The sequence below is a fragment of the Temnothorax longispinosus genome, chromosome 5 (assembly GCF_030848805.1).
Source record: "Temnothorax longispinosus isolate EJ_2023e chromosome 5, Tlon_JGU_v1, whole genome shotgun sequence".
In the NCBI taxonomy this organism is placed as follows: Eukaryota; Metazoa; Arthropoda; class Insecta; order Hymenoptera; family Formicidae; genus Temnothorax; species Temnothorax longispinosus.
This window is the reverse complement of record NC_092362.1, coordinates 11,186,914-11,210,407: the sequence shown is the minus strand read 5'-3', so window position 1 is coordinate 11,210,407 and position 23,494 is coordinate 11,186,914. Positions and strand designations below refer to the sequence as shown.

The 23,494-nt window shown below is 41.4% G+C and overlaps 1 protein-coding gene across 11 annotated transcripts in view; it reads right to left on the bottom strand.

The window, feature by feature from the left end:
* LOC139813865 (neprilysin-1) overlaps window positions 1-23,494 on the bottom strand; it is a 268,145-nt gene that overhangs the window by 35,581 nt on the left and 209,070 nt on the right. For all 11 annotated transcript variants that reach the window (XM_071779670.1, XM_071779664.1, XM_071779666.1 and 8 more), the window contains one exon: window positions 3,294-3,456. In XM_071779670.1, coding sequence (XP_071635771.1) covers window positions 3,294-3,456 — 163 coding nt within the window. The remainder of the gene's footprint in view (window positions 1-3,293; window positions 3,457-23,494) is intronic.

Genomic DNA, 23,494 nt, shown 5'->3' with positions numbered 1-23,494 from the left:
AGTTTCTTCAAGTGATGTTCTGGAAGAAGAAGTGATATTTTCAACTTCCCAAAATCTGTTGATTGCACGATGTAAATCTTCCATGATGGCCAAACAACTGATAGCTGAGCTGCATGATTGCGTAGCGTTTGCTAAAGGACCTGAAATGATCCAACCAAGATGTGTTTTTTGGAGAGTTGTCAATATCGCTAGGAACGTTAAAATTGGGATTGGCAAGTTTTATAATGTTATAATGTTTGGTATCTTGACCTTGTGTTGATGTATAAATCTTTGTAGTAATTGATGTGTAATCTTTGGTAGAATTATGCATTGTAGTTGTTCGCTAAATCTATTAAAACGTGATTTGACGCATACATGAATTGCCCTTTGCGCTTGAATAGATCCGTTGACTATGCCCGAAATGGACATCTGAATTGTTTGCTCTTTAAGGTGTAAACAATCGGCTAACTGCTGTGTTACAAAATTTACTTGGAAGCCGCTATCTAACAGTGCACGGCAAAGGACAACCTGATTGTCGAAATCAAATACATGTATAATGGCAGTAGATAATACAATATTATGAGCACGCGATTGTTGATCCGATAGGCATTGCGTAGCGATGGGCTGTGTGTCTTGTTTTGTCTCAGATGATTGAGATTCATTTGAAATCGAGGTTACAGTATTTGACGCGCTTGACAAATGTAGCAGTGTGTTGTGTTTTTTCTGGCATTGCCTGCAAGTACTCGAATTGCAATCTCTGGATCAATGCCGCAGTAGACCTCAAGCAATTCATGCACAACTGAGCCCTTTTTACAATCTGAATTCTTTTTTCGACTGGTAATTTGAGGAAAGCCTCGCAGTGATACAAAGCATGATTTTCTTTGCATTGTGGACAAGAGAAATTAGATGTGATAACATTCGTGGCAGAAAGACTCTTTGATTTGTTGGAAGGCTTTGACGAAGTAGCAGATTGGCTGACTGACATCTTTCCAAAAATTGCATCGAGAGCTTGACAGCGCTTCGAAAAAAAATCTGTCAGTGACTTTAGGTTAGGTACCTCTTTATCGGGAATACTGGTTTTCCACGCCTTGTTAGTGGTAGAATCAAGCTTAGAGACAATTCTGTGAATAATCAAATCATCCCAAGACTCTGTGGGTTTTTTTATGGCTTTAAGAGCGCGTAAATGATTGAGAATGGTGTCTAATAATTCGCGTAGATTGACATGATTTTTTTTTCGTCAGCGCTGGTGCGTCGAATATGGCTCTAATATGCCTTTGAATGATCCAGCGCTTGTTATCGTAGCGTTCTTTTACCGCCGTCCATGCTTCATGGTAGTTATCCGAGGTGGTTTCGATAGATTTTATTACTTCGGCGGCTTTGTCCCTGAGAGATGAACGCAGATAATGGAATTTCTCAATTTCCGTAAGAGCATCGTTGGTGTGGATCAACTTCTCGAAAGTATCCTGATATGAATACCAATTGTCATATGCACCTGAAAAAACTGGAAGGTCGATCTTTGGTAGTTTAATACGCGTTTCTCTTGCTCCGTTGGCAAATGCGTTGCCTTCAAGAGAAGGCGCGGCTTAAACTTCGTGTGGATCAAAATGTTGTAAAATTGATTCATAACTCTGAGTTGTATTTGCTGTGCGAGAAGGGCATCTTTGTCAGTGATTGATTCGTCTGGTTTGAACAAGATCGAATTGATTCCACAGCTCGGATAATTTATTTTTACGTTCAGCAATATCGTGTCGCGAACCTTTGTTGTGCCGCGCCTGGGGTTGCAGGGTCGGCACGGGATTCTTTAGGATCCGCCGGGAGGATGGAAGAACACTAGCCAGACTCTTGTTTAAATAATCCTTTAATAAACTTGCTGTTATAATGATACAGATGCCTTGTTATTACACTGCCCTGACTTGCGGGCTTTTACACTAGAGTTGATAACGTTCGGTCGCACGCGATATCACCCTTCGGTTAAGGCTGCCCTGACTTGCGGGCGTTCGTGTAATCGACTACATTCGGTTGCGCGTGATCTAGCCTTTCGTTCCGGACTGCCCGCCGCTTCTCGGAAGGGCGGGCTTTTATCTCTCGCGCGTTAGCTTCCGCGGTGCTGACTCGGCTGTCAGCGCTTTTGCTTCCGGGCGAGTGACCTGTGTCACTTGCGAAACCCGGAATGCCACCTCAGTGAGTTTGGCAAGATCCGGAAGCAACGCTGACAGCTAAGTGTCGCAATTCGGGATTGTTGACCTTCGCGGCACAACATCTTGTTGTATGTTGAAACTATCTAGGTAAGTTTTCAGACGTGTTGCAGCGGCTCTTATGTGTGCTCGCTTGGACTTGGCTTCTGAGAGCGCCATCGAATCCATCTTATAAATTTGTATCACAGAGACCGTTTAGAGACACAATGCTAGTGCTATGCGATGCGTAAACAAAATGTATATCAATGGCCGGTCAATGGCACAGGAAATGGATGACCAATGGTCCAAACTATTTAATGGAAATAGAAGCCTAAAAAAATTAATATTGTAACGCAATTATTATAATGCTCAAATCATAAAATATTTACATTATCCATGACTGCCAATACAATATAATTTTTTATTCATATTGCAATCTATATAATGGCAATGTTATTATATATTTGACAGGCAAATCAAAATAGCTTCGAATCGATATCGAAATGATGAAATATCGATGTCTTAACAGAAAATACATAATTTGCTTATTTACAGTCTGGCGTGATGAATGTATGTCACAAATAATCTCTTCTTTTAAAAAATGTCATAAAGCACAAACATCGAAATAAGCTTCAAATTTCGAGCATTATTTTGATATGATGTAATATCGATGATTTTGACGTCAATTTGACGTCGATTCGATGGGTCATTTCTCGCTGGGATACATCAAACTTCGTACTGATTGTATTGATTTTTTCAGTACATGAGAAACGTCATTTGTCGGCGACACGCTTTACATAAATGCTTTGCATTTTGAGACATTTCGTGTTTTCGTAAGACAATTTAGAAATTACACAAATATTTGTCGCTCTTCATCTACTAATTATACCTTCTCATACTTATTTCAATAGCGTATGCGCAAAATGAAAATGTTTTGATTATATACATAATAACATTTTAATTTTACATAATCGAGTAATAAATAGTAGCAAGCAACATTGAGAAAAAAATATTAAGAATACGGAAGTTAAGAGGATTTAACAATAGAAATTAAGGAAAAATAAAAAGATTCAATTAGATTGACAGATACAGATGAAGAACATCAATAATGACTAATTGTTTTATTGTGATAATACTCACCGATATCATTTCTGTTAGGATTGTAGAAGGCATTCACCACAGCCGGCTCAGTCGACCATTTGTTCTTGTCAACTGGCTCTCGCAACTTTTGTAAATTATAATAAGCATCATACTTGAGCACAGCAAAGATATTGTCCAAAAAGCAATTTTCTGTTATATTTAACTGAAATAAAATAATTTTTTGTACAAGCAAATTTAGATTATCTACATATTTAAAAAGAAAGAAGATAAAAAAGAATGAGTTGTGTGCGTGCGCGCGTACATGCGTGCACATGCATGTGTATGGTGGTGTCACCAACAAGGAAGCACATGAAAATATAAAATTCCTTCCTTTTAAAAATTTTATATTACAGAATTGGGTAAATATACCGAATTAAAGACTCACTTCTTATGACCTTAACCTTGACATATATTATAGAAGTCACACTCTTGAGTAACTTTCAGAAGGTTTTAGCCATCGCCCGTTCTTTATTAAAAAGTTATTAACAAAATAATCTTAATGCATATAACGTGATTATATTAGATACTACGATACCATGTATGTATTTTACGAAAAAAACACCGAAGATTTTGGTGTTTACACCCAACTTTGGGTGTTTACACTCCATTTTCGGTGTCAACGCCTAAATTTTCAGTGTTAACACCGACATTTGAGTGTCGACACCCAAAGTTTCGATGTCGACACTTAACTTTATATATATTTATATTTATATTAACTTATTTAACAGTTAACTTAGTTAACAGTTTATCAGATCATACAGAAGATATATAACAAAAAATCGCTTTTCTCTTCTTGTCCTGCACCCCTAACTCATACAGCACACAAACGTTGAATCAACATCTCAAAAACATTGCATTGCAACATTTGCAATTTTGCATCAACGTTGCAAAATGTAGATTTAAAGTTGAAAAGACATTGCACACATGTCTAATGTCCGCTGAATTGCATAATGTCTTGTAGACGTTGTAATTCAACATTCAGAAAATATTATTTAACGATTGAACGGGCTAGTGATAATCCTGTGACTCTGACGCTTCCTTACACTTCTTGCTTATACTTGTATATAATACATCTTTATAGTGTTCAAAAACCTTGTAGTAGAACATTAATTGAAAATTATTAAAAACAATGCAACAACAATTGAATTATTAAATATTGATTAACATTGGCCACATTGAGCAGAACCTGTTTTTTGTACAACTGTTGGAAGAGTTTTCTGAGTTCTGATTGGATTATTTCCTTAAATCTAAAAGAACCCTTATGAAAAAGTACACTCAACTTTGATAGTTAACACCCAAAGTTTAGTGTTTGTCATCAAAGTTAAGTGTCAACACTTAAGTTATTAGGTGTAAATTGAGTGTTGACCATTAAGGTTTAGGTAAGTTGTGGGTTTAATTCTCAATGATGAATGTATATTGAAAGTTTATTCTCAATGATAAGTGTAGGTTGGGGATTAAGCCTCAATGTTTAGTGTAGGTTGGAGATTGATCCTCATCGTTGGATGTTAGTTTGGTGTTAACAGGGTGTTAACCCTCCGTGGTCACACCTATTTTTTCAAACAAGGAAGTCACTCTGGGTCATTTTGACCCGAGACGAACTTTGATCGTTCGCCATTTGACCATTTATCCACCGATAGTGTTGAAAAAATTCTCGAATGCACTTACGATATTGCTAAATTGATTGCTATAAAAAAAGTGCCTCAGGAATTTTTAACATAAAAAAAATTCGCGAAGAATTTGTTTTTTTAACGGTCTCTACCTATAGAGGATACTTCAAACTTTTGTAGATGGCGGACCAAGCTCCATTTTAAGCTAAGTATTTAGCTGATATTTAGATCCAAATAAGATTAGGTCAAATTGATCCAGTGTGACCACGGAGGGTTAACCTTTAATGTTCTATGTCGATTTAATCAGTGTCGCCATGATCCCTTTATCGTTGGATGACGTTTAAATGTTATTGTGTTAATCTTCGTTAAGTGTCAATTGACGGCTTGGTTTATTGGAAAAATGTTTCAGATAAAAGTTGAAAGGTTTGAAAGGGGCCAATAATATACGCTATGTTAGCGCCACAATAAACCTTGTTATTGATTATTATTAAATATCTGAGTATGTGATTTACGCGTCACCCCGCCGAATCTTGCGCTGCCCTCCATCAACTCCGCCCATAACCGTTAGGTCGAGCTGGCTGATTTCTCGCACGCCGGATTAATTGCGTTTTCGTGTTTATTTTCGGGTTTTCGCGATCTTGATATAAATTAGTGGACGCGAGCAAACGCGTCTGGCGCCCTAGTGTTGAGTCTAATTGTCGGACTGTGCGAGAGACCCGTTGGAGAGGTACGTCATCCTTCTCTCCTCACCTCCCCTTTTGATCCGTCTTGCGTCCCAGACGTGATACCGGGCGTAAAAAGACGTGACAAGATATATAACTGAATGTATACTCAATATCTTAGGATGAAAAGACTTCAGAGTCTGATTCAAAGTATACATAAATACATATATGTATTTATTCATAATACATATTGTGACGTGGCACCGTGTGCCCGTCACAGGAGCCTGTGGCTCGTGCGTAGCCCTGGACTCCGACCACTCGGAGGAATGGACCAATTTATATTACGGGTCGTGTAATTTCTATTGCTGGTCGTATAGTTCTATTTTCAGGGAAGAGCGGCCGTACGGTCCTAGTTTCGGCAAGCTGGCGCCACCCGACGGGGCGGTAAGGCACCACCGAACTAGGCGCCGAGGGCCGAAGGCGCGAGGTCCGGCGAGAACCCAGGGGCCGATTGTAAGCCAGGGCGGCGGCCCGGCGAGCCCCGACGAACAAGGGGCCGAGGACTCGTGAGTCCTTCGGGATTATTACCGTGAATCCTTCGGGATTATTGTCGTGAATCCTTCGGGATTAGCGTTGAGTAAATTTCGGATCTGACCTCCCCGCCCAGCACTGTCCCGTAAAGATATCGTGGAGTGTTCCTTCCCCCCCCGGCTCAACCGTCGTATCATGGCGTGTAATTTAAGTGTACGATATTCGTTGCGTAATATGATAAATCTTTTATAATTCCGTCGCGGCCCAACAGTCATTCCTTTAACTTGCGCGTTATATTCGAGTGTATTCGCGTATTATAGGTCCGGCATAGATCACGTGTCAAGAGCATGCGTTTCGCGTGGAGACCGCATACGCGGTGCTCCTTTCGTATTTGGAGAATTATATTAAGCGTTTACATTTTGCGGCTAATATTTAGAGTTTTGCGTTTACATTTTGCGGCTAATATTTAGAGTTTTGCGTTTACATTTGGCGGCTAATATTTAGAGTTTTACGTTTACATTTTGCGGCTAATATTTCGAGGTTGGTGTTTATATTTTGCGGACGAATTTTAGAGCCTTTGCGTGTATCTTTGCGAATAGTAATCGGAGTCGGTACGTTCTAGTAATAATATTGAGAGTTTTTGCGTTTAGATTTGCGAATAAAATCGAGAGTCTTGTATTGAGCGACTTATAGCGCGGTTAATAGCCAAAGTTTCCCACGCCCGTGTGCGCGGTGTATTTCTTGTGCGTAATCTTAAGGAAAATCTATATGGTCGTCGGCGTGTTCCTATATTGCGAGCCTTCATTGGCATTTGTCGAGCCCTCTCACGACGCCCGGATATTTACGCGTCCGCTATATCTCGCGGATCCTATCCGATATTTTGTGAATCTATTCTCTCACGTTGTGTGAATACAAGATCTGATATATATTTTTCCGCAAATTCTTTATTCATGTTTCGCCTAACCACTGTCAACGTCTCATAGAGTTGCCCGGTCCTTGAACCACGACCCTCTACCGCTGATTGAGCAGTCGTCGCGAGCGACCAGAGCAGCGTTATTCGAGTCAGAGTCTTAAGAGTATAGAGAATAATTAGAGTATATTGAGAGTATTTGGAGTCTTTGGGGCCACTTTGCATATTAAGAGAATTTCGAGTTATTTTGAGTGAAAGGTGGTGTGGCCTTCTCCACACCTGGCGCCCAACATATTTCGCGTTTGTATCCTGCTCTGCCAGTCGCTCAGTATAATTGTGGCGCGGTATATTTGTACAGTCGTGCCTAACAGCCTCGCGGTCGTATAAAATAGCGTTGCAATATATGTATTTATGTAATTTGAATCAGACTCTGAAGTCTTTTCATCCTTTATATTGAGTGTAACGACCGCGTTTTCCCGCACGGAATTAGCTCGCCGGGCCAGGATGAGAAAACGTGGAGACACTGGTTAGTTTTACACAAGATATCTTTTATTCTCCTCCTTGTCATACACTGAGATGGAGGGCGTGAGTGTGCGTGTGTGTTTGTGTGTCGCTTCGCCGTGTAGGTGTGGGCGTTGACGCTGGCTCAGCCGACTCGCGGTTGATCGCGGATATGCTCGCAGACAGACGCGGAGGCGCGGAGCAGTGTCACGACTCGTGTTTATGCGGACTCGCGGACAAGTATCTCTACGGACAAGTACGGTCTTATCTACGCGGACTTATATCTATACGGACTGGTACGGTTACGCGGACGGATTCGCGGAGGCACGGTTGCCTTATACGGACGGTCAGGTGGTCAGGAGCTCAATCGGGGGCACCCGACTGAGCGGCCCGTACACCGGGGGCACCCGTCTTCCGTACGGCGGAAAGGGTTGGAGGCGCCCGACCCAGAGGCAGGAGAGGGCAGGTATAATCAACCGGGGGCACCCAGCTGGAGAGGCCCGTACCCTGGGGGAACCCAGGTAAAAACGGGGGCACCCGTTCTTTGTACAGAGGAAGAGGTTGGGGGCACCCAACCTGGTGAGCGGTCTAGGAGAGTGGTCGTGTCGGAAGCGGGAGCTGGACAGGACTGGTGCCTCGAGCCGGCTCGAGTCCCCTATTTATACCCCGAACGCGAGTGTGGTGGGAGCTGCCCCACCGCTCGGGCACAGGGCCGCACGCTGAACACGTGCTAGGCGGCCGTCAGTGCCGTAGCGCTAGTGACGAATACGCGTATCGTCACAGAGTATATTCAGTTATATATCTATGTACACATATATATGCTGGTAGAGCTCCAAATACTTCCGTTTTGGTTGGAATCGACTAAATATTACTTCGAAGGGTCTAAAGAAGTGATTTCACCCATTTTGGTCCAGTTTTGGAGGAGGCCGAAAACAGACCCTATGACCCTCCTCCTTTCTTTTTAATAGTTTTATTTGAATTGTGAAAGATTAACAATTTGTTCAATGTTGTTTCAATATTGTAACAACGTAAAGAATCAATGTAGAAGAATCAACATAGATTTAACGTTAGAAAGATATTTATACTTCAACATTCAACATTGCAACGTTTCAGCAACGTTTTTTCAACTTTTTGTGCTGTATGGGATGGTAATCGTTTTAATGATAATACATAACTCAATATCATTTTTGTTAGGATTGTAGAAAGTATTTACCCCTATTTCAGAAATGCGTATTTTCTATTTAGCACACGTATTATTAACATAAAAAATGAAAAATAAAGAATATTTTTAAGAAAGATTTGCGCACGGATTACTGCGTTTGGCTCATAATCAGCCTGTTTCTTCTAATGTTTATTACTGGAGCCTCTACATCGACTTAACATAAAATGGTTTCATATGGGTTTCCAACTTTTTACCCAAAGCGAGGTTCACCCCACACCGCTCAGTAGGTACTTACTGTTGAAACAAACTATTTAGATCTTACTTGTGCTCTTTGTGCACTCTGTGCTTTTTATATACATGCACCCTATCGCGCACCATCTATGTACTCTCTATGAATAAAGATCTCACTTTCCCGTTGGACTATCGAACTGTGTGGTCGTTCTCTTCGCTCTCCTCAACACTTAGACTGCATTCGGGGAGCGCGCTATCAACGCTATTTGCTTATTCTATCTTTGTTTTACATCTGATAAGCGATAAAGATAGAACGATGCAATAGCGCTAATAGCGCGCTCCCCGAACGCAGCCTTACAATGCAAAACAAAGGCCTATCATCATGCAGAAGTGTAAGAAGGGGCATATGCCCCTCTGGATTTTAATTTTTTTAATTTAGAATAACTTTCTAATTGACAACTAGATAATTTTTTGTTTGAAATTTATCCACACATACTATCTCAGAAAAAAAATCAGAAAAAATTTAATAATCAATGACTTTTATCACATAGAAAACTTTAATAAAAAAGCTAAAATATATATGGTACAGTTATTGGAATAATAATGATTATTACAACAGATGAGGCATTAGTACTCGACTTATTGCAACACTGCCAAGTTTTGAAAGCAATAACACAAGCAATGGCGATTTTAATTTGTCTTCCATCTACTATCTGCACAATTGAAAGATTATTTAGTTCTTAGAGACGGATAAAAACTTGACTCGGGAAAGGTCTATGATGAGTGAAGACCATTTGGATAATTTATGCATGTTAAGCATCCATCGCGTATTTGTTTTTGGTAATGTAGGGGGTAGGAATCGTTTAATCATTATATTGCGTTATTTCATTATTTGTATTCGTGCGTAAATGTATGCGCGTTACCATCTGAACGTCATTGCTACGCGTTACCGATAGTTTGTCCGTCGTTTTTTGTTTCTTAGCGGGTCGAGACCTGCAGAGCGCGCGAGGCGAGAACTGCGAGAAAAACCACGAGCGCGAAAGGTTGTGTCGTCGTGTCGGCAAGGAAGGTTTTGGGCGCGACGGAGAGTTTCGCGAGATTGCGAGCGAGAGTTTTGTTCAATTTTATACCTATACACATTATAATAAACACAATTATTATTTCACCATTAATTAGCGGAAATTTTTAACAATACCTCCCTATAAACTTTGGGGGCTCAGCCGCGATTGCGAGCAAAGAGATCGCGAGCTGCGAGATCGCGAGTTGTGAGAGACACGATTGCAAGCTGTGAGTGCGAACTAAAAATTGTGAGATACCATGAGAAATACGTTTGCGAGCTAAGAGAGAGAGAGTACGTCGCAAGCTGTGAGATACTGTGAGAAGAGCTGTGAGAGAGATATTGACTGTGTGTTACGTTGCGAGAAGAGTCAAAGACGTAATATCAAGTGCCGAGATGAGTACGCAAGATCCAGCGAGTTACACGGTAATTCAGCTCAAGGAGAAGCTGCGAGAATTTGGTTTGTCCACGACGGGAAACAAGAACGAGTTATTGAGGCGGTTACACAAGGCAGATCCGACCGGTGATTGGACGGTAAGAGAGACAAAAACATTGAGGCCTAACGAGACGGACCACGAAGACCGAGACGAGTTAGACATCGAGGCGGGAGCATCGGCTGCCTATCGACGAGAAATCGATATGTACCGGCGGGAGAGAGAATTGGCCGAGCGAGAGTTGCGGATGATGAGAAGAGAGATCGAGTTATTGAAGGAGACGCAACAGTTGAACGCAACGAATCGAGGGGCGGTAAAAAGAGACAGCGTTTCGCGCGATGTTGCTAAGGCGAGCATTTCAGCTATAGCGGACCTACTCAGCCATTTTAATGGTAGCGTTGGTAATTATAAAAATTGGGAGCAGCAGCTTAAGTTATTGAAAAAAACCTACCGTTTGACCAACGATTACGTTAAAATTTTATTTGGCATGCGCCTGAAGGGGAAGGCCTCTGAGTGGTTCCAGTCGAAGGCGGAACACATCGAGTTATTTGTCGATGATCTACTCGTCGAGCTGCGCAAGATGTATGATCATCGCCCTAGCAGAGTGAAATTGCGTAAGCAGTTTGAGGGGCGCGTCTGGAAACCGAACGAGACGTTTCATCAGTATGTCCACGAAAAGGTTATTTTAGCCAACAAAGTGCCGATTCCTGAAGACGAAGTACTGGAATACATCATAGACGGGAAGTGAGTTTGCGAGACCAAGCGCGCATTGGGCAGATTAGCACGAGGGCGTCACTACTGAAACCCTTCGAGAAAGTCACCTTAAAAGATAAGTCACCCAGCGTCGGTAATGCAGAGCGGCGGCGACAAAGCGGCAGGGAACAGAGTCGAGCGAGTGACAAGGATGCCAATAAGAGCGAGAAGAAAGAGACAAGCGAGAAGAAGGAAAAGACGAGCAGCGGTAACGAGAGACGGTGTTTCAACTGTGGTCAACGAGATCACGTGACTATCAGCTGTCCTACGACGGCGGAAGGCCCAAAATGTTTTCAGTGCGGTGCGCGGGGCCATATCGCGGCAAAGTGCGTTAAAAAACAGAGTGAAGTGAGCACCGTGGATGCGAGTGCGAATAACAAAAGCGATAAATACATTTGTTATGTAAGGTTAAGTTGCCGCGCTAGTTATGTTGCGATATGCGATACTATCAATATAGTCGTCGAGCGTGAAGGTCGATTCGAGGCGGATATGTAAGTGGCGCGCAGACGTTAGCGGACACGAGAACAGAGTCGATTGCAAACTGGCGAACGCATTACACCGCCCTAACCTTCTCGCTCTGAATAAAGAAGTCTTGTGATTACTTGGGTGTCGATCCTTTCGAACTTACTTACATACACAACAACTGGCGACGAGGACGCAGGATTGACGCATTACGGATAACCAAGTAACCGTAATTACCAAGACCGGTACATTTACACAAACACGTGTCTTTCACAAATTGCATCATGGCGACGACCGATCCTTCACCGGGCTGTGTGCCGAGTACGTTTAACATCGAGCAGTTCGATCCTTCCACATCACAATGGAATCGTTGGCTGCAGCGTTTTGAAGGCGCCTTGAGCGTTTTCAAGGTTACCGAAAGAAGTAAAGTCGCCTACCTTTTGCACTATGTCGGGGCACTATCGTTCGACATGTTGAGCGATCGGTTGGATCCACAGAATCCTTACGAGCAATCGTACGAACAGATAACTACATTATTGCAAGAATTTTACGAGCCGACACCATTGGAAATCGTAGAAAACTTTCGGTTTCATCAAAGAAAACAGGAGGATGGCGAAACAATACAGCAATTCATCGCTGCATTACACAAGTTAAGCGTTAATTGCAAAATGGGCGGTTACCTAAAAACAGCATTAAGAAACCAACTGGTGTTCGGGGTCTCCAACAAGCGAATTCAATCCCGACTTTTGGAGGTTAAAGACTTAACCTTCGATAAGGCGTGCCAGATCGCCACCACTATGGAATTATCCGAGAAAGGAGGGGTACAATTACAAGCGAAGAAATCCACGGGGGAGTGCCTGCAAATGAAAAAGAAGAAGATGCTCAAACCGAAGGGGCGTCCAGAGAAGAAGCAGCAGAATGTGAAACCTGAGAGGAAGGGGCAAGCGAGTGCAACCGCGAAAACCTCGAATCCTTTGTACAAAGCTAACGCTTCAAATATTATTTGTTACAGATGCGGCGATAATCATTTTGCGTCAAAATGTACCCTAAGTAAAGAGATAGTTTGTCACTCTTGCGGCAAAAAGGGCCATCTCAATAAGGTGTGCTTCTCCAGGAAGGAAAATGTGCGTGCCATCGAGGACGTGTGTACTGTCGAGCATATTGAAAAACGGGGCAAATTCGAAATTACATTACAAGTAAATCGGAAGCCGGTAACGTTTGAGGTAGACAGTGGAGCCGCCGTAACGCTCGTAAGTCAAAAATTGGCTTGTGCCTTGTTTCCAAACTCGATCATCCATCCTTCTAATTTGCGTTTAATGACATATTGTAAAACAGAGATGCGTACATGCGGGTTTATGACTGTTACAGTTGTACATTGCGAAAGGAAATTTCAATTAAATATGTATCTTACAAATATTGATAGACCTCCGATTTTAGGTCGCGAATGGATTCATAAATTTTTACAGAACGGTATTAATCTATTGAAACCTACAAGTTCCTTACATTACATTTCTACAAGGATTATATCGGAAGTTGATTTACTAAAGAATACTTATGATCGTTCTATCCAACGCGGTAAAGGTATTACTGGATTACAAGCGAAATTTACATTAAAGGATAATGCGAAACCGATATTCGTAAAGGCAAGGCCAGTGCCATTTAAATTGCGTCCATTAGTTGAAAAAGAAATAAATTCATTAGTCGAAGCGGGAATCTTAGTAAAAGTTACAACGTCAAAATGGGCTACACCTGTGTGGTGCCTGTTTTGAAGAAAAATAATACGGTGCGATTATGTGGTGACTTCAGCGTCACATTAAATCCCAATTTGGTCATTGATAAACATCCTGTTCCAACCATAGAGGAACTTTTCTCTTCTTTAGCTGGAGGCATTAAGTTTTCAAAAATTGATTTGAAAGATGCATATTTGCAATTGAAAGTACATCCGAATTTTCAACACTTGCTTACGTTAAATACACATATTGGTCTTTTCAAAAGTACACGTTTATTATACGGAAATGCATCTGCACCAGGCATTTGGCAAAGAAAAATGGAAAAAATTTTGAGTGATTTAGGAGTTGTGGTGTTTTTCGATGATATTCGAGTTACAGGTTCTAGTGATAAAGAACATTTTGAGAGATTACAGAAAGTTATCCATCGGTTGTTACAATACAATATACACATTAATTGGGATAAAAGCGAATTTTTTAAGGATAGCATACACTATTGCGGATATATTATCGATAAAAATGGAATTCACAAAGAGCCTAAGAAATTAGAAGCTATTGACAAAATGCCTCGTCCTAGCGAAGTTTCTGAATTACGTGCATTTCTAGGCATGATTAACTATTATGGTCGTTTCATATGTAACTTAAGTTCAATATTGCATTCTTTAAATACGCTTTTACGAAAGAATACTAAATACATATGGGGGCAAGCTCAAGAGAAAGCCTTTATTAGAGCAAAGAAAGAGTTCAAAAACGAGAATTACTTAGTACATTTCAATCCAAAGTTGCCGTTAATCTTGGCTACAGATGCAAGCTCCTATGGTGTAGGTGCAGTTCTGTCGCATCGCTATCCAGATGGTACAGAAAGAGTGATTTTTTGCTTCTCAAACACTTTCTGATACGCAAAAGAAGTATTCGCAGATAGACAAAGAAGCGTATGCCATAATTTTTGGCATTAAAAAGTTTTAGCAATATTTGTACGCTAACAAATTTACATTAATAACGGATCACAGGCCACTAGTTCAAATCTTCAATCCAACAAGAAGTTTACCGATTTGCAGTGCTTTACGAATGCAGCACTATGCGTTATTTCTAAGAGCTTTCAACTACAAAATTGTGTATAGACAATCTAAAGAGCATGGGAATGCCGACTGCTTATCCAGATTACCTATACCAGAGATATCAAATCACGGATTTGATGTGGCCGATGCGTTTGAAATTGAGGTTATAGAGAATTTACCTATTACAATGCGTGAGTTAGTTAAGGAAACTGATTATGATTCAGATTTGCAAAAGATTAAAAATACAATCTTATCTGGTAAAACCTTATCTAAAGAAAGTAGGTTTAATATTGAACAGCATGAGTTCAATGTTTAAGCAGGCATTCTTATGCGTGGCCATAGGGTAGTAATTCCTAAGAAATTTCAATCACAAATTCTTAAGGAAATACATGAAGGTCACTTTGGAATAGTTAAAATGAAAAATCTAGCTAGAAGTTGTGTTTGGTGGCCGGGATTAGATAAAGATTTAGAATTATTAACTTACAATTGCCGAAATTGTAATTCATTACGTAATAATCCCAAGGAAGTCGAAAAACATTTATGGGAACCAGCAAGTTTTCCTTTTCAACGTATTCATTTAGATTTCGCAGATCCATTTTTAGATCACTATTTTTTGATTTTAGTGGACGCGTATTCGAAATGGCCGGAGGTGCATTTAATGCAAGATATCACGGCTAAATCTACTATTCAAGTATGTAGGAAAATTTTTGCAACATTTGGTATTCCTCAAGTTCTAGTGACAGATAACGGTCGCACATTTACTTCTACAGAATTTCAAAATTTCTTAAAGTTAAACAATATCAAATCAAAACTAACAGCACCATACAATCCTGCAACTAACGGGCAGGCAGAAAGATTTGTGCAGACAATGAAGAATGCTTTACGACGCATGAGTACAAGTAAGGAACTAGTACAACTAAACTTGCAAAAGTTTTTACTACAGTACAGGCAAACTCCTCATACAACTACAAATAAGTCGCCATCAGAATTAATGTTTGGACGACAAATTCGTTCGCGATTGGACTTCCTAAAACCGCTTAACTTGGAAAAATCCGATATTAATAGTGATAAGTTAGTTATAAGTCTTTTAGTTGGACAAAGAGTTGCGTGCAGGGATTACTTAAGTAAGCAAAAATAACGTTTTGGTACAGTTAAGGAAAAATTAGGGAAACTACATTATTTAATTCATTTGGATGATGGACGAGATTGGAGACGGCATACTAACCAAATTCGTAAAATTGGAGAATCTACACCAAATGATGAGCAAGAACAAACTGATACAGATTGTGGTCCACCACCTCATGTTGAGGAGGGGGAAGTTGAGGAAAATAGGGAGGCTCCTGTTCAGGAGCAAGAAGTCGAAGACGTTTCTCGAGAACAGTCTTTTTACGAAGATGCCTGTGAACAGCCGCAAGAGCGGCAAGGGCAAGAGCAAGAGCAAGAGCAGGTTTTGCGTAGATCAGAGCGTGTGCCTATAAGAGGCCAAATTACTTAAAAGATTATTATTTACCTTAAAGCGTTGTTTAATTATCGAAATTTTATTACATGACTTAACCTACAACTATTCAATTTTATTTACTTTTATTACGTAGCGTACGTGTAGTTTATTTTCATAAGGAGAGGAAGTGTTATGTAGGGTTAAGTTGCCGCGCTAGTTATGTTGCGATATGCGATACTATCGATATAGTCGTCGAGCGTGAAGGTCGATTCGAGGCGGATATGTAAGTGGCGCGCAGACGTTAGCGGACACGAGAACAGAGTCGATTGCAAACTGGCGAACGCATTACACCGCCCTAACATTCTCGCTCTGAATAAAGAAGTCTTGTGATTACTTGGGTGTCGATCCTTCCGAACCTTATTACTTACATACACAACAACATTAAAGACGTTCGTATAGGCGATTGCGTGATGATTGTTCTTATAGACACGGGGAGTGATATTTGTATAATGCGTGCTAGTGCGTACATTAGGTTAGGTTGTCCGCGATTGAAGTTCAACGAGATTCGATTCCGCGGCATCGGAGCAACGAATAATTCGACGATGGGGGAATTCGATACCAAACTAACGATAGATGGTCATACACATCCTATTCTTGTACGCGTTGTGCCGGATACGCTTATAAGTCAAGATTTGCTTGTTGGTACCGATTTTCTAAATTCAGTCGAGTTAACGATAAAAGCGGGAAAGATTATAGTCAGTCCGTTATCTGAACGAGCGAGCGTAGATCATGATTTACCGGAGATTTTACAGATCGATATAGATTGCGAGAAAAATAATTTTGACGTGTCTCACGTACCGGAATTAAGATATAGAGAGAAAGTTAAGAAGTTAGTGTGTAATTATAAGCCGAATAAAACGCGAGAAGTAGATCTAAAGATGTCTATCATTTTAAAGGACGATGAGCCTGTTTATCAGCGAGCGCGGCGATTGGCAATGCCTGAGAGAGAATCCGTTAATGCACTGTGACGTGGCAGTTTCGCTGCACCGTTGCAGCGCCCCGCCGCCGTCACAAGGCGCAGGTTTCGCGACCTTTTATGCCCGAGGACGGTTCAATGAATCGCGGCGAGATCTCCAGGAGGCCTATTCTAATCGCGTTGCGTTATGCTAATCCCTTTTTTTCATTTTTGTATCATTTGCGCGGCGCCTCACCGAGCCGAAAACCGGAGTTCCTGAGACGATGTTGAGAATCACGGAAACAGTCGACGACAAGGACAAAGGCGATAAATCAGACGACGGCAAGCCAATTTCGATGATGCTCGCGGGCCGCCGAGCGCAGGGGAGCGCGAGAGGATACGCGCGCGGCGCGTGACATAGCGACGGGCGGATCCGTACAGGCAGGGCCCCGGGACGCCGGGGCAAAAATCAGCTCACCTGCCCTCCTTGCGCTACTGACCGGATTCCGGGATGGATGGCCACCATCCCCGGACCGAAGAGGAGAAACACGGAGGCAATCACGTCCCGTCCGCTGCCGGGAAGAATCCCGGAAAATCACCGCGCGAACGAAGAGCCGTCGAGCGCCCTGCGAAAAGCCGTGACTAACGGCCCTGTGCGAGGAGACACCGCGAGCCTGCGAGCTCATCCCCTATTGGTCCGCGCGATAGCGTCGCGGGGCCGCGTACGCCCGGGGTACGCTATCGATTCCGCCATCGAGCGAAATTTCGGGAGTATTCTTGAGCTGTCCTCGATAGCCGACGCACGTACACGCGAATCGTTGTGCTCTGTCCTGCGACCGGAGTCGCCCTTGAGGCGCATAAGATTTCGGGCTGTATCTTTCCAGTCCTTGGGACGACGGCGAGGATCCTCGGGAGAGAATCGACTTACGGTGAGGTTGCCTCGTGTAACAGAATCATGTAAAGCCACGACACCGCTCCCCAGGTAGCGCTCTCGCTCGGGAATATTCGCGATAATTACGTACTCGCCGACAAGGCGTACTTAGCGATCGATAACGAAAGCGAGGGGCACCGGAATGGTCTCGTGGCTTTGGGATCGCGACCGAAATCTACGACTCCTAGAGATCGCGGTAAAAGCGCCGATGACGACGTTCGATATCGCGAGTACGCCATGTCTCACGCCCTTCGCGTTCACGTCCGCGAGCCGCGTTGTGCGTAGTAATTCACCCGGCCGAATATTAATCGCGTGATAGTATTAATTGCGACAGACGGTTGTTCGCGCTGGTAATTACGTCGCTCGCGATTCGCGTCCGGACACTTAGATTATCTACGCGGTATCGGTGGTGCCGAGACATTATTCCCGTGATTGCGTCCTGATGTTACCGGCCTTGCCGTATTGTTCGCGCCTGAGTCTTGCTTTCGAGCACTTACGTAGGATAGTAACTGCGTGAGAATATCGTCCGCGTCGACATATCCTTTGCGTGAGAATATTGTTCGCGCCGATTGACTCCTGGCGTTGGAACGTTATTCGCGTTATAAATAACGGTACAATACGGGTCACCCCGACTGACTAGTTACGTCCAGATATTATTCGCGTTATATTAAGAAGATTATTCGCCTTAGGTTAAGAATATTATTCCCACTAGATTAAGATTATTATTCGCGGTAGACTAAGATTATTCCTTGCGTTAGATTAAGCTTATTAGCGACAAAATCTCTGCACGGCCGTGGGCCCTTGCGTTCACGCGCTCCGAGAGTGACGCGCTATCCTGTCGTGCCAGCTCACGCAATATTATTTCACGTTACTCCGATTATGTTTTGCCGATGTCGCCGGCTCTATTAATTTAAAGCCTTCGGGAAGTTAGTTTTCTTTTCATATGATTTGTTCGTGAATTTAGTTTCTGTTAGTATTATCCTGCGTAATACCGGCGCCTTCCGCGCGCTTATTAAATCTGTGTAATTTTCCGTGCTTTTCTGGCGTCCGCGTTATCCTTTCTGTGTTATTCAAATTTGACGCTACGTTATCAACCATCTACTTGCTTTATTAATGAAAGCCAAATTGGCCATTAGTATTTTCTCTAAATAGATTATATAATAAATGTTACTCTTTATTTGTTAGCCGATTGAAGTTATGATTTATGTGTCACTCCGCCGGATATCGCGCTGCCCTTAATTAATCCCGCCCTGCTATCAGGCTGAGCTAGCGATTTCCTTGCACCCCGACGTGTTTCGTTTTGCGTCTCTCTCTTTTGGTTATTAGCAATTTCGCGGACGTGAATTTACGCGATTTAATTGATTACGAGAACGGGATACGGAACTTAGAAAAGGTTCTGCAAGTTGCAAGCGATGTCAGATTAATTATTAATTGGCAGAAATGCAGTTTCTTAAAAGAGCGCGTTGAATTTCTTGGGCACATTATAGAACATGGATATGTGTCTCCGTCTGAGCACAAGATTGAAGCGGTTAAAAATTTTCCCGAGCCTACAAGCATAAAACAAGTACAAAGCTTTTTAGGTCTCAGTGGGTATTTTCGAAAATTTGTACCGCAATATTCAGTGATTGCACGACCGTTGAGTAACCTTTTGAGGGCAGATGCCACATTTGAATTTAATAATGAAGAGAGAAACGCGTTTTTCCGTTTAAAAGAAATTTTATGTACTAAGCCTATGTTGAAACTTTATGAGATTGATGCCGAGACCGAACTTCATACCGATGCGTCGTCGCGCGGATTCGGTGCAATATTATCGCAGAGAGATAAAATCGATAATCAGTGGCACCCGGTTTACGACAGCAGCCACAAGACGACACCCGCGGAGCAAAGGTATCCGAGCTATGAGCTCGAAGTACTGGCTATAGTAAAAGCATTAAAGAAATTTAGAATTTATCTTCTAGGAATTCCATTCGTTATAGTAACCGATTGTCGGGCTTTTGTAGCTACTATGAACAAAAAGGATTTATGCGTACGCGTCGCGAGATGGGCGTTATTGCTCGAAGAATTCTAATATCGAGTTGAGCATCGGCCCGGTAAAAATATGCAACATGTAGATGCTTTGAGTCGTCACCCATTGCCGGAATGTAATCTGATCGATAGAGAGAGGGATGATTTAACCGCGCGATTAAAGAAGGCTCAGTCAGAAGACGATGACATTAGAAAGATTATCGAGTTAGGAGAGTCGGCTAGAGCGAGCGATTACGTTGTCAGAGGCGGTTTGCTTTTTCGTGAGAATACCGGTGAATTATTGATTGTAGTACCGAAAAGTATGCAGTCACAAGTAATAAGACAAGCGCATGAGATGGGACATTTCTCGGTGGCGAAAACTGAAGCGATTTTGCGATAATGATTATTGGATACCAAACGCCAAGGTGAAAATTGAAAAGATAATACGGAATTGCGTTGCGTGTATATTAGCCGAGAGAAAACGTGGCAAACAAGAAGGATTTTTGAATCCAATCGCGAAAGGGGAAGTTTCCCTTGACACGTACCATATAGATCATTTGGGCCCACTTCCGTCTACGAAAAAGAGTTATAGGCATATCTTCGTTGTAATAGATTCTTTTTCTAAGTTTGTATGGCTATACACTACAAAAACCACGAACACGAGCGAGGTTCTGGATAAACTGCGTAAGCAGGCATTTATTTTCGGAAATCCACGTAGAATAATCTCCAATAGAGGTTCCGCGTTCACTTCAAATGATTTCTCAGAATATTGTGTGAGCGAGAATATTGAACATGTTTTAATCACGACCGGAGTGCCAAGGGCAAATGGACAGGTGAGCGTGTCAACCGTACTATAATACCGTTGTTAACAAAGTTAGCAGATCCATGACAAGTGGCATAAATACTTAGGGCGTGCGCAACAGTATATGAACACTACTATGTATAGGAGTCTGGGCATGGACCCGTTTTATTTATTGTTCGGCGTCAAAGCTCGTTTACGAGATAATCCCGAGATTCTAAAATTAATTGAGGAAGAGTGGATAGAGACATTTTAAAAGAACCATGATGAGTTAAGAGAGCGCGCGATAGAGAATATATCGAAAATTCAGCAGGAGAATCAGCGAGGATGTAATAGCAAGCGAGTTGCTGGTAAAAATTATACTGAAGGCGATTTAGTTGCAATCAAGCGGACTCATCAAAAACCTGGTCAGAAATTTGCGGCCTTGGCCCTTACAAAGTGTCGCGAGTTTTACGCAATAATAGATATCTTGTACAGCGCGAAAGCGGGCGTGATGGTCCGTATACGACTTCAACTTCTTCTGATAATATGAAACCGTGGTTACCGGATTTATCCGACGGTAATTTTGATAGCGATTAAAGAATATTTGAGGTTGAATATTCGCATGTCGAATGGCCGAGTGTAGGGGGTAGGAATCGTTTAATCATTATATTGCGTTATTTCATTATTTGTATTCGTGCGTAAATGTATGCGCGTTACCATCTGAACGTCGTTGCTACGCGTTACCGACAGTTTGTCCGTGTTTTTTGTTTTTTAGCGAGTCGAGACCTGCAGAGCGCGCGAGGCGAGGACTGCAAGAAAAACCACGAGCGCGAAAGTTTGTGTCGTCGTGTCGTCAAGGAAGGTTTTGGGCACGACGGAGAGTTTCGCGAGATTGCGAGCGAGAGTTTTGTTCAATTTTATACCTATACACATTATAATAAACACAATTATTATTTTACCATTAATTAGCGGAGATTTTTAACAATACCTTCCTATAGTAATAAGGAAAGCTTTGTAGCGAGTGTGTTAGGCATTTTCTTGCATTTTCAAAAAATTCAAGAAAATTTAAATTTGTCTTTTCTGAATAATTATCTTTTATTGTTTTATTTATACCAAATAAAGTATCTTATTTCTTAACCCGCGGTTCTTCACAACCTGAACAAAAATAGTACCCCTAACAATAAATATATTTACACTCTATCCTTCCTTGGAAAAAGTTGTAAGGGCCATGTTTATCATTGTACAGTTTCACATGGGTTTTCATGCTAAGCGAGGTTTACTCTACACTATCTGGTGCTCATAGTGCGAAACGAGGTCTATTACTGTACGGTTCCATAAGAGTTTTCAACTTTCCAAACGCGAACCGTACAATGATAGACCATTTCGCACTGAAGCATCGGACAAGTGTGGGTTGAACCTCGATTTTTGCTTAGAAATTGCAAACCCATGTAAAAATTATATTTTTTTTATGAAACTTTTTTGGCAAATATTTCTTTTTACACAGCCAGCCCCGATGACCTTGATCTTGACGTATGTTGTCAAGGACATAACCCTGAGTAATTTTTCCTTATAACTTAATCGTCACTTGTTGTTCATTAAAAAGTTATTAATAAAAGAAGTTTGGAAACTGTAACATATATATCTGACACTGTGTATATAACTTTTTGATATATGTGTATAAATAGTACACATGCAGGCGGGGGCGGGTGGGGGTAAACCTCGCTTCACGTGGAAAGTTGAAAACCCGAACTATACATATAATGATAGACCTTGTTTTGCCCTATATGCGCAGGCTGGGATGGAGTGGGGTAACTTTTGCTTCGATCTACCCCATCCTACCTTTGCTTACAAGGCAAAACAAGGTCTGTCATTGTACGGTTCGGGTTTTCAACTTTCCACGCGAACCGAGGTCCACCCCCACCTACTCCTGCCTGCGGTGAAGGGGCTACCGCCTCTAAACCGCTTACGTGTGTACAGTCAAGTATGTTGAGGAACCGCAGGTGATCGGGAGCGCGCCGCTTGGTAGCCGGAAAAGGCACGCCGCCTGGTGTCGGCTAGTGACTTGTTGTGTATGCGCCACACATAGAAGTGAAACGTCGGAACGCTAGTCACAATTTACCGCGCGCAACTTAAACTTAGTATTAGACATAGAAAACGCGAGAAACTAAAAATAATCTGTATTTATAGAAGGAAAGATGCATTATCCCAACACTATACACACATCAGCACACATATCAGCAAATTACTTCTCTTAGTATTAACACAAATTCGTATATTTTTCAAACTTTTTTTCATAACTTTTAAATAAGCAATGAGCGACGATTAAGTTATAAGGAAAAGTTATACTCAGGGTCATGTTCCTGACAACATATGTCAAGGTCAAGGTCATCGGGAATGGCTGTGTAAACGGAAATATTTATCACTTTTTTAATTAATAACTTTTTAATATAAAAAAAAGAGCGACGACTAAAATCTTTTGAAAGTTACTCAGGAGAGTGACCTCTATAATATATAACAAAATCAAGGTCATAGGAGGTGGGCCTGTTTATGGATATATTTATCCAGAATTGTTAAAAATAAAAAAACATTAAAATGTATAATATTTTTTAAAAATATAAATACATATAGTTATTAAATGTCATTAAAATTTTTTTACAACAGTTTTCTATATATTTTTTTAGTTTTTATAATACTTTCTCAAAATCATATTGAGTTAACTTGGAGAGATAATTTTTTGAAGCATATAAGAAAGTAACTGTGAATAGATATGCACGTTTTTCATTTTTTAATATTCTATAATATATCGAAAATCCAAAATAAAATTAAAGATTTTTTCTTAGACGAATATTTCCATACGTTTCCTTGCAAATTATTTATATATAATATTATTATTACATTATTTATATATAATACTTATAATAAATTACGAGGGTGGTTTGATAAGTTTGGTAAATTTGTATGAGATAGCGTTACAATCCATTTGGTGACGTGATGCCT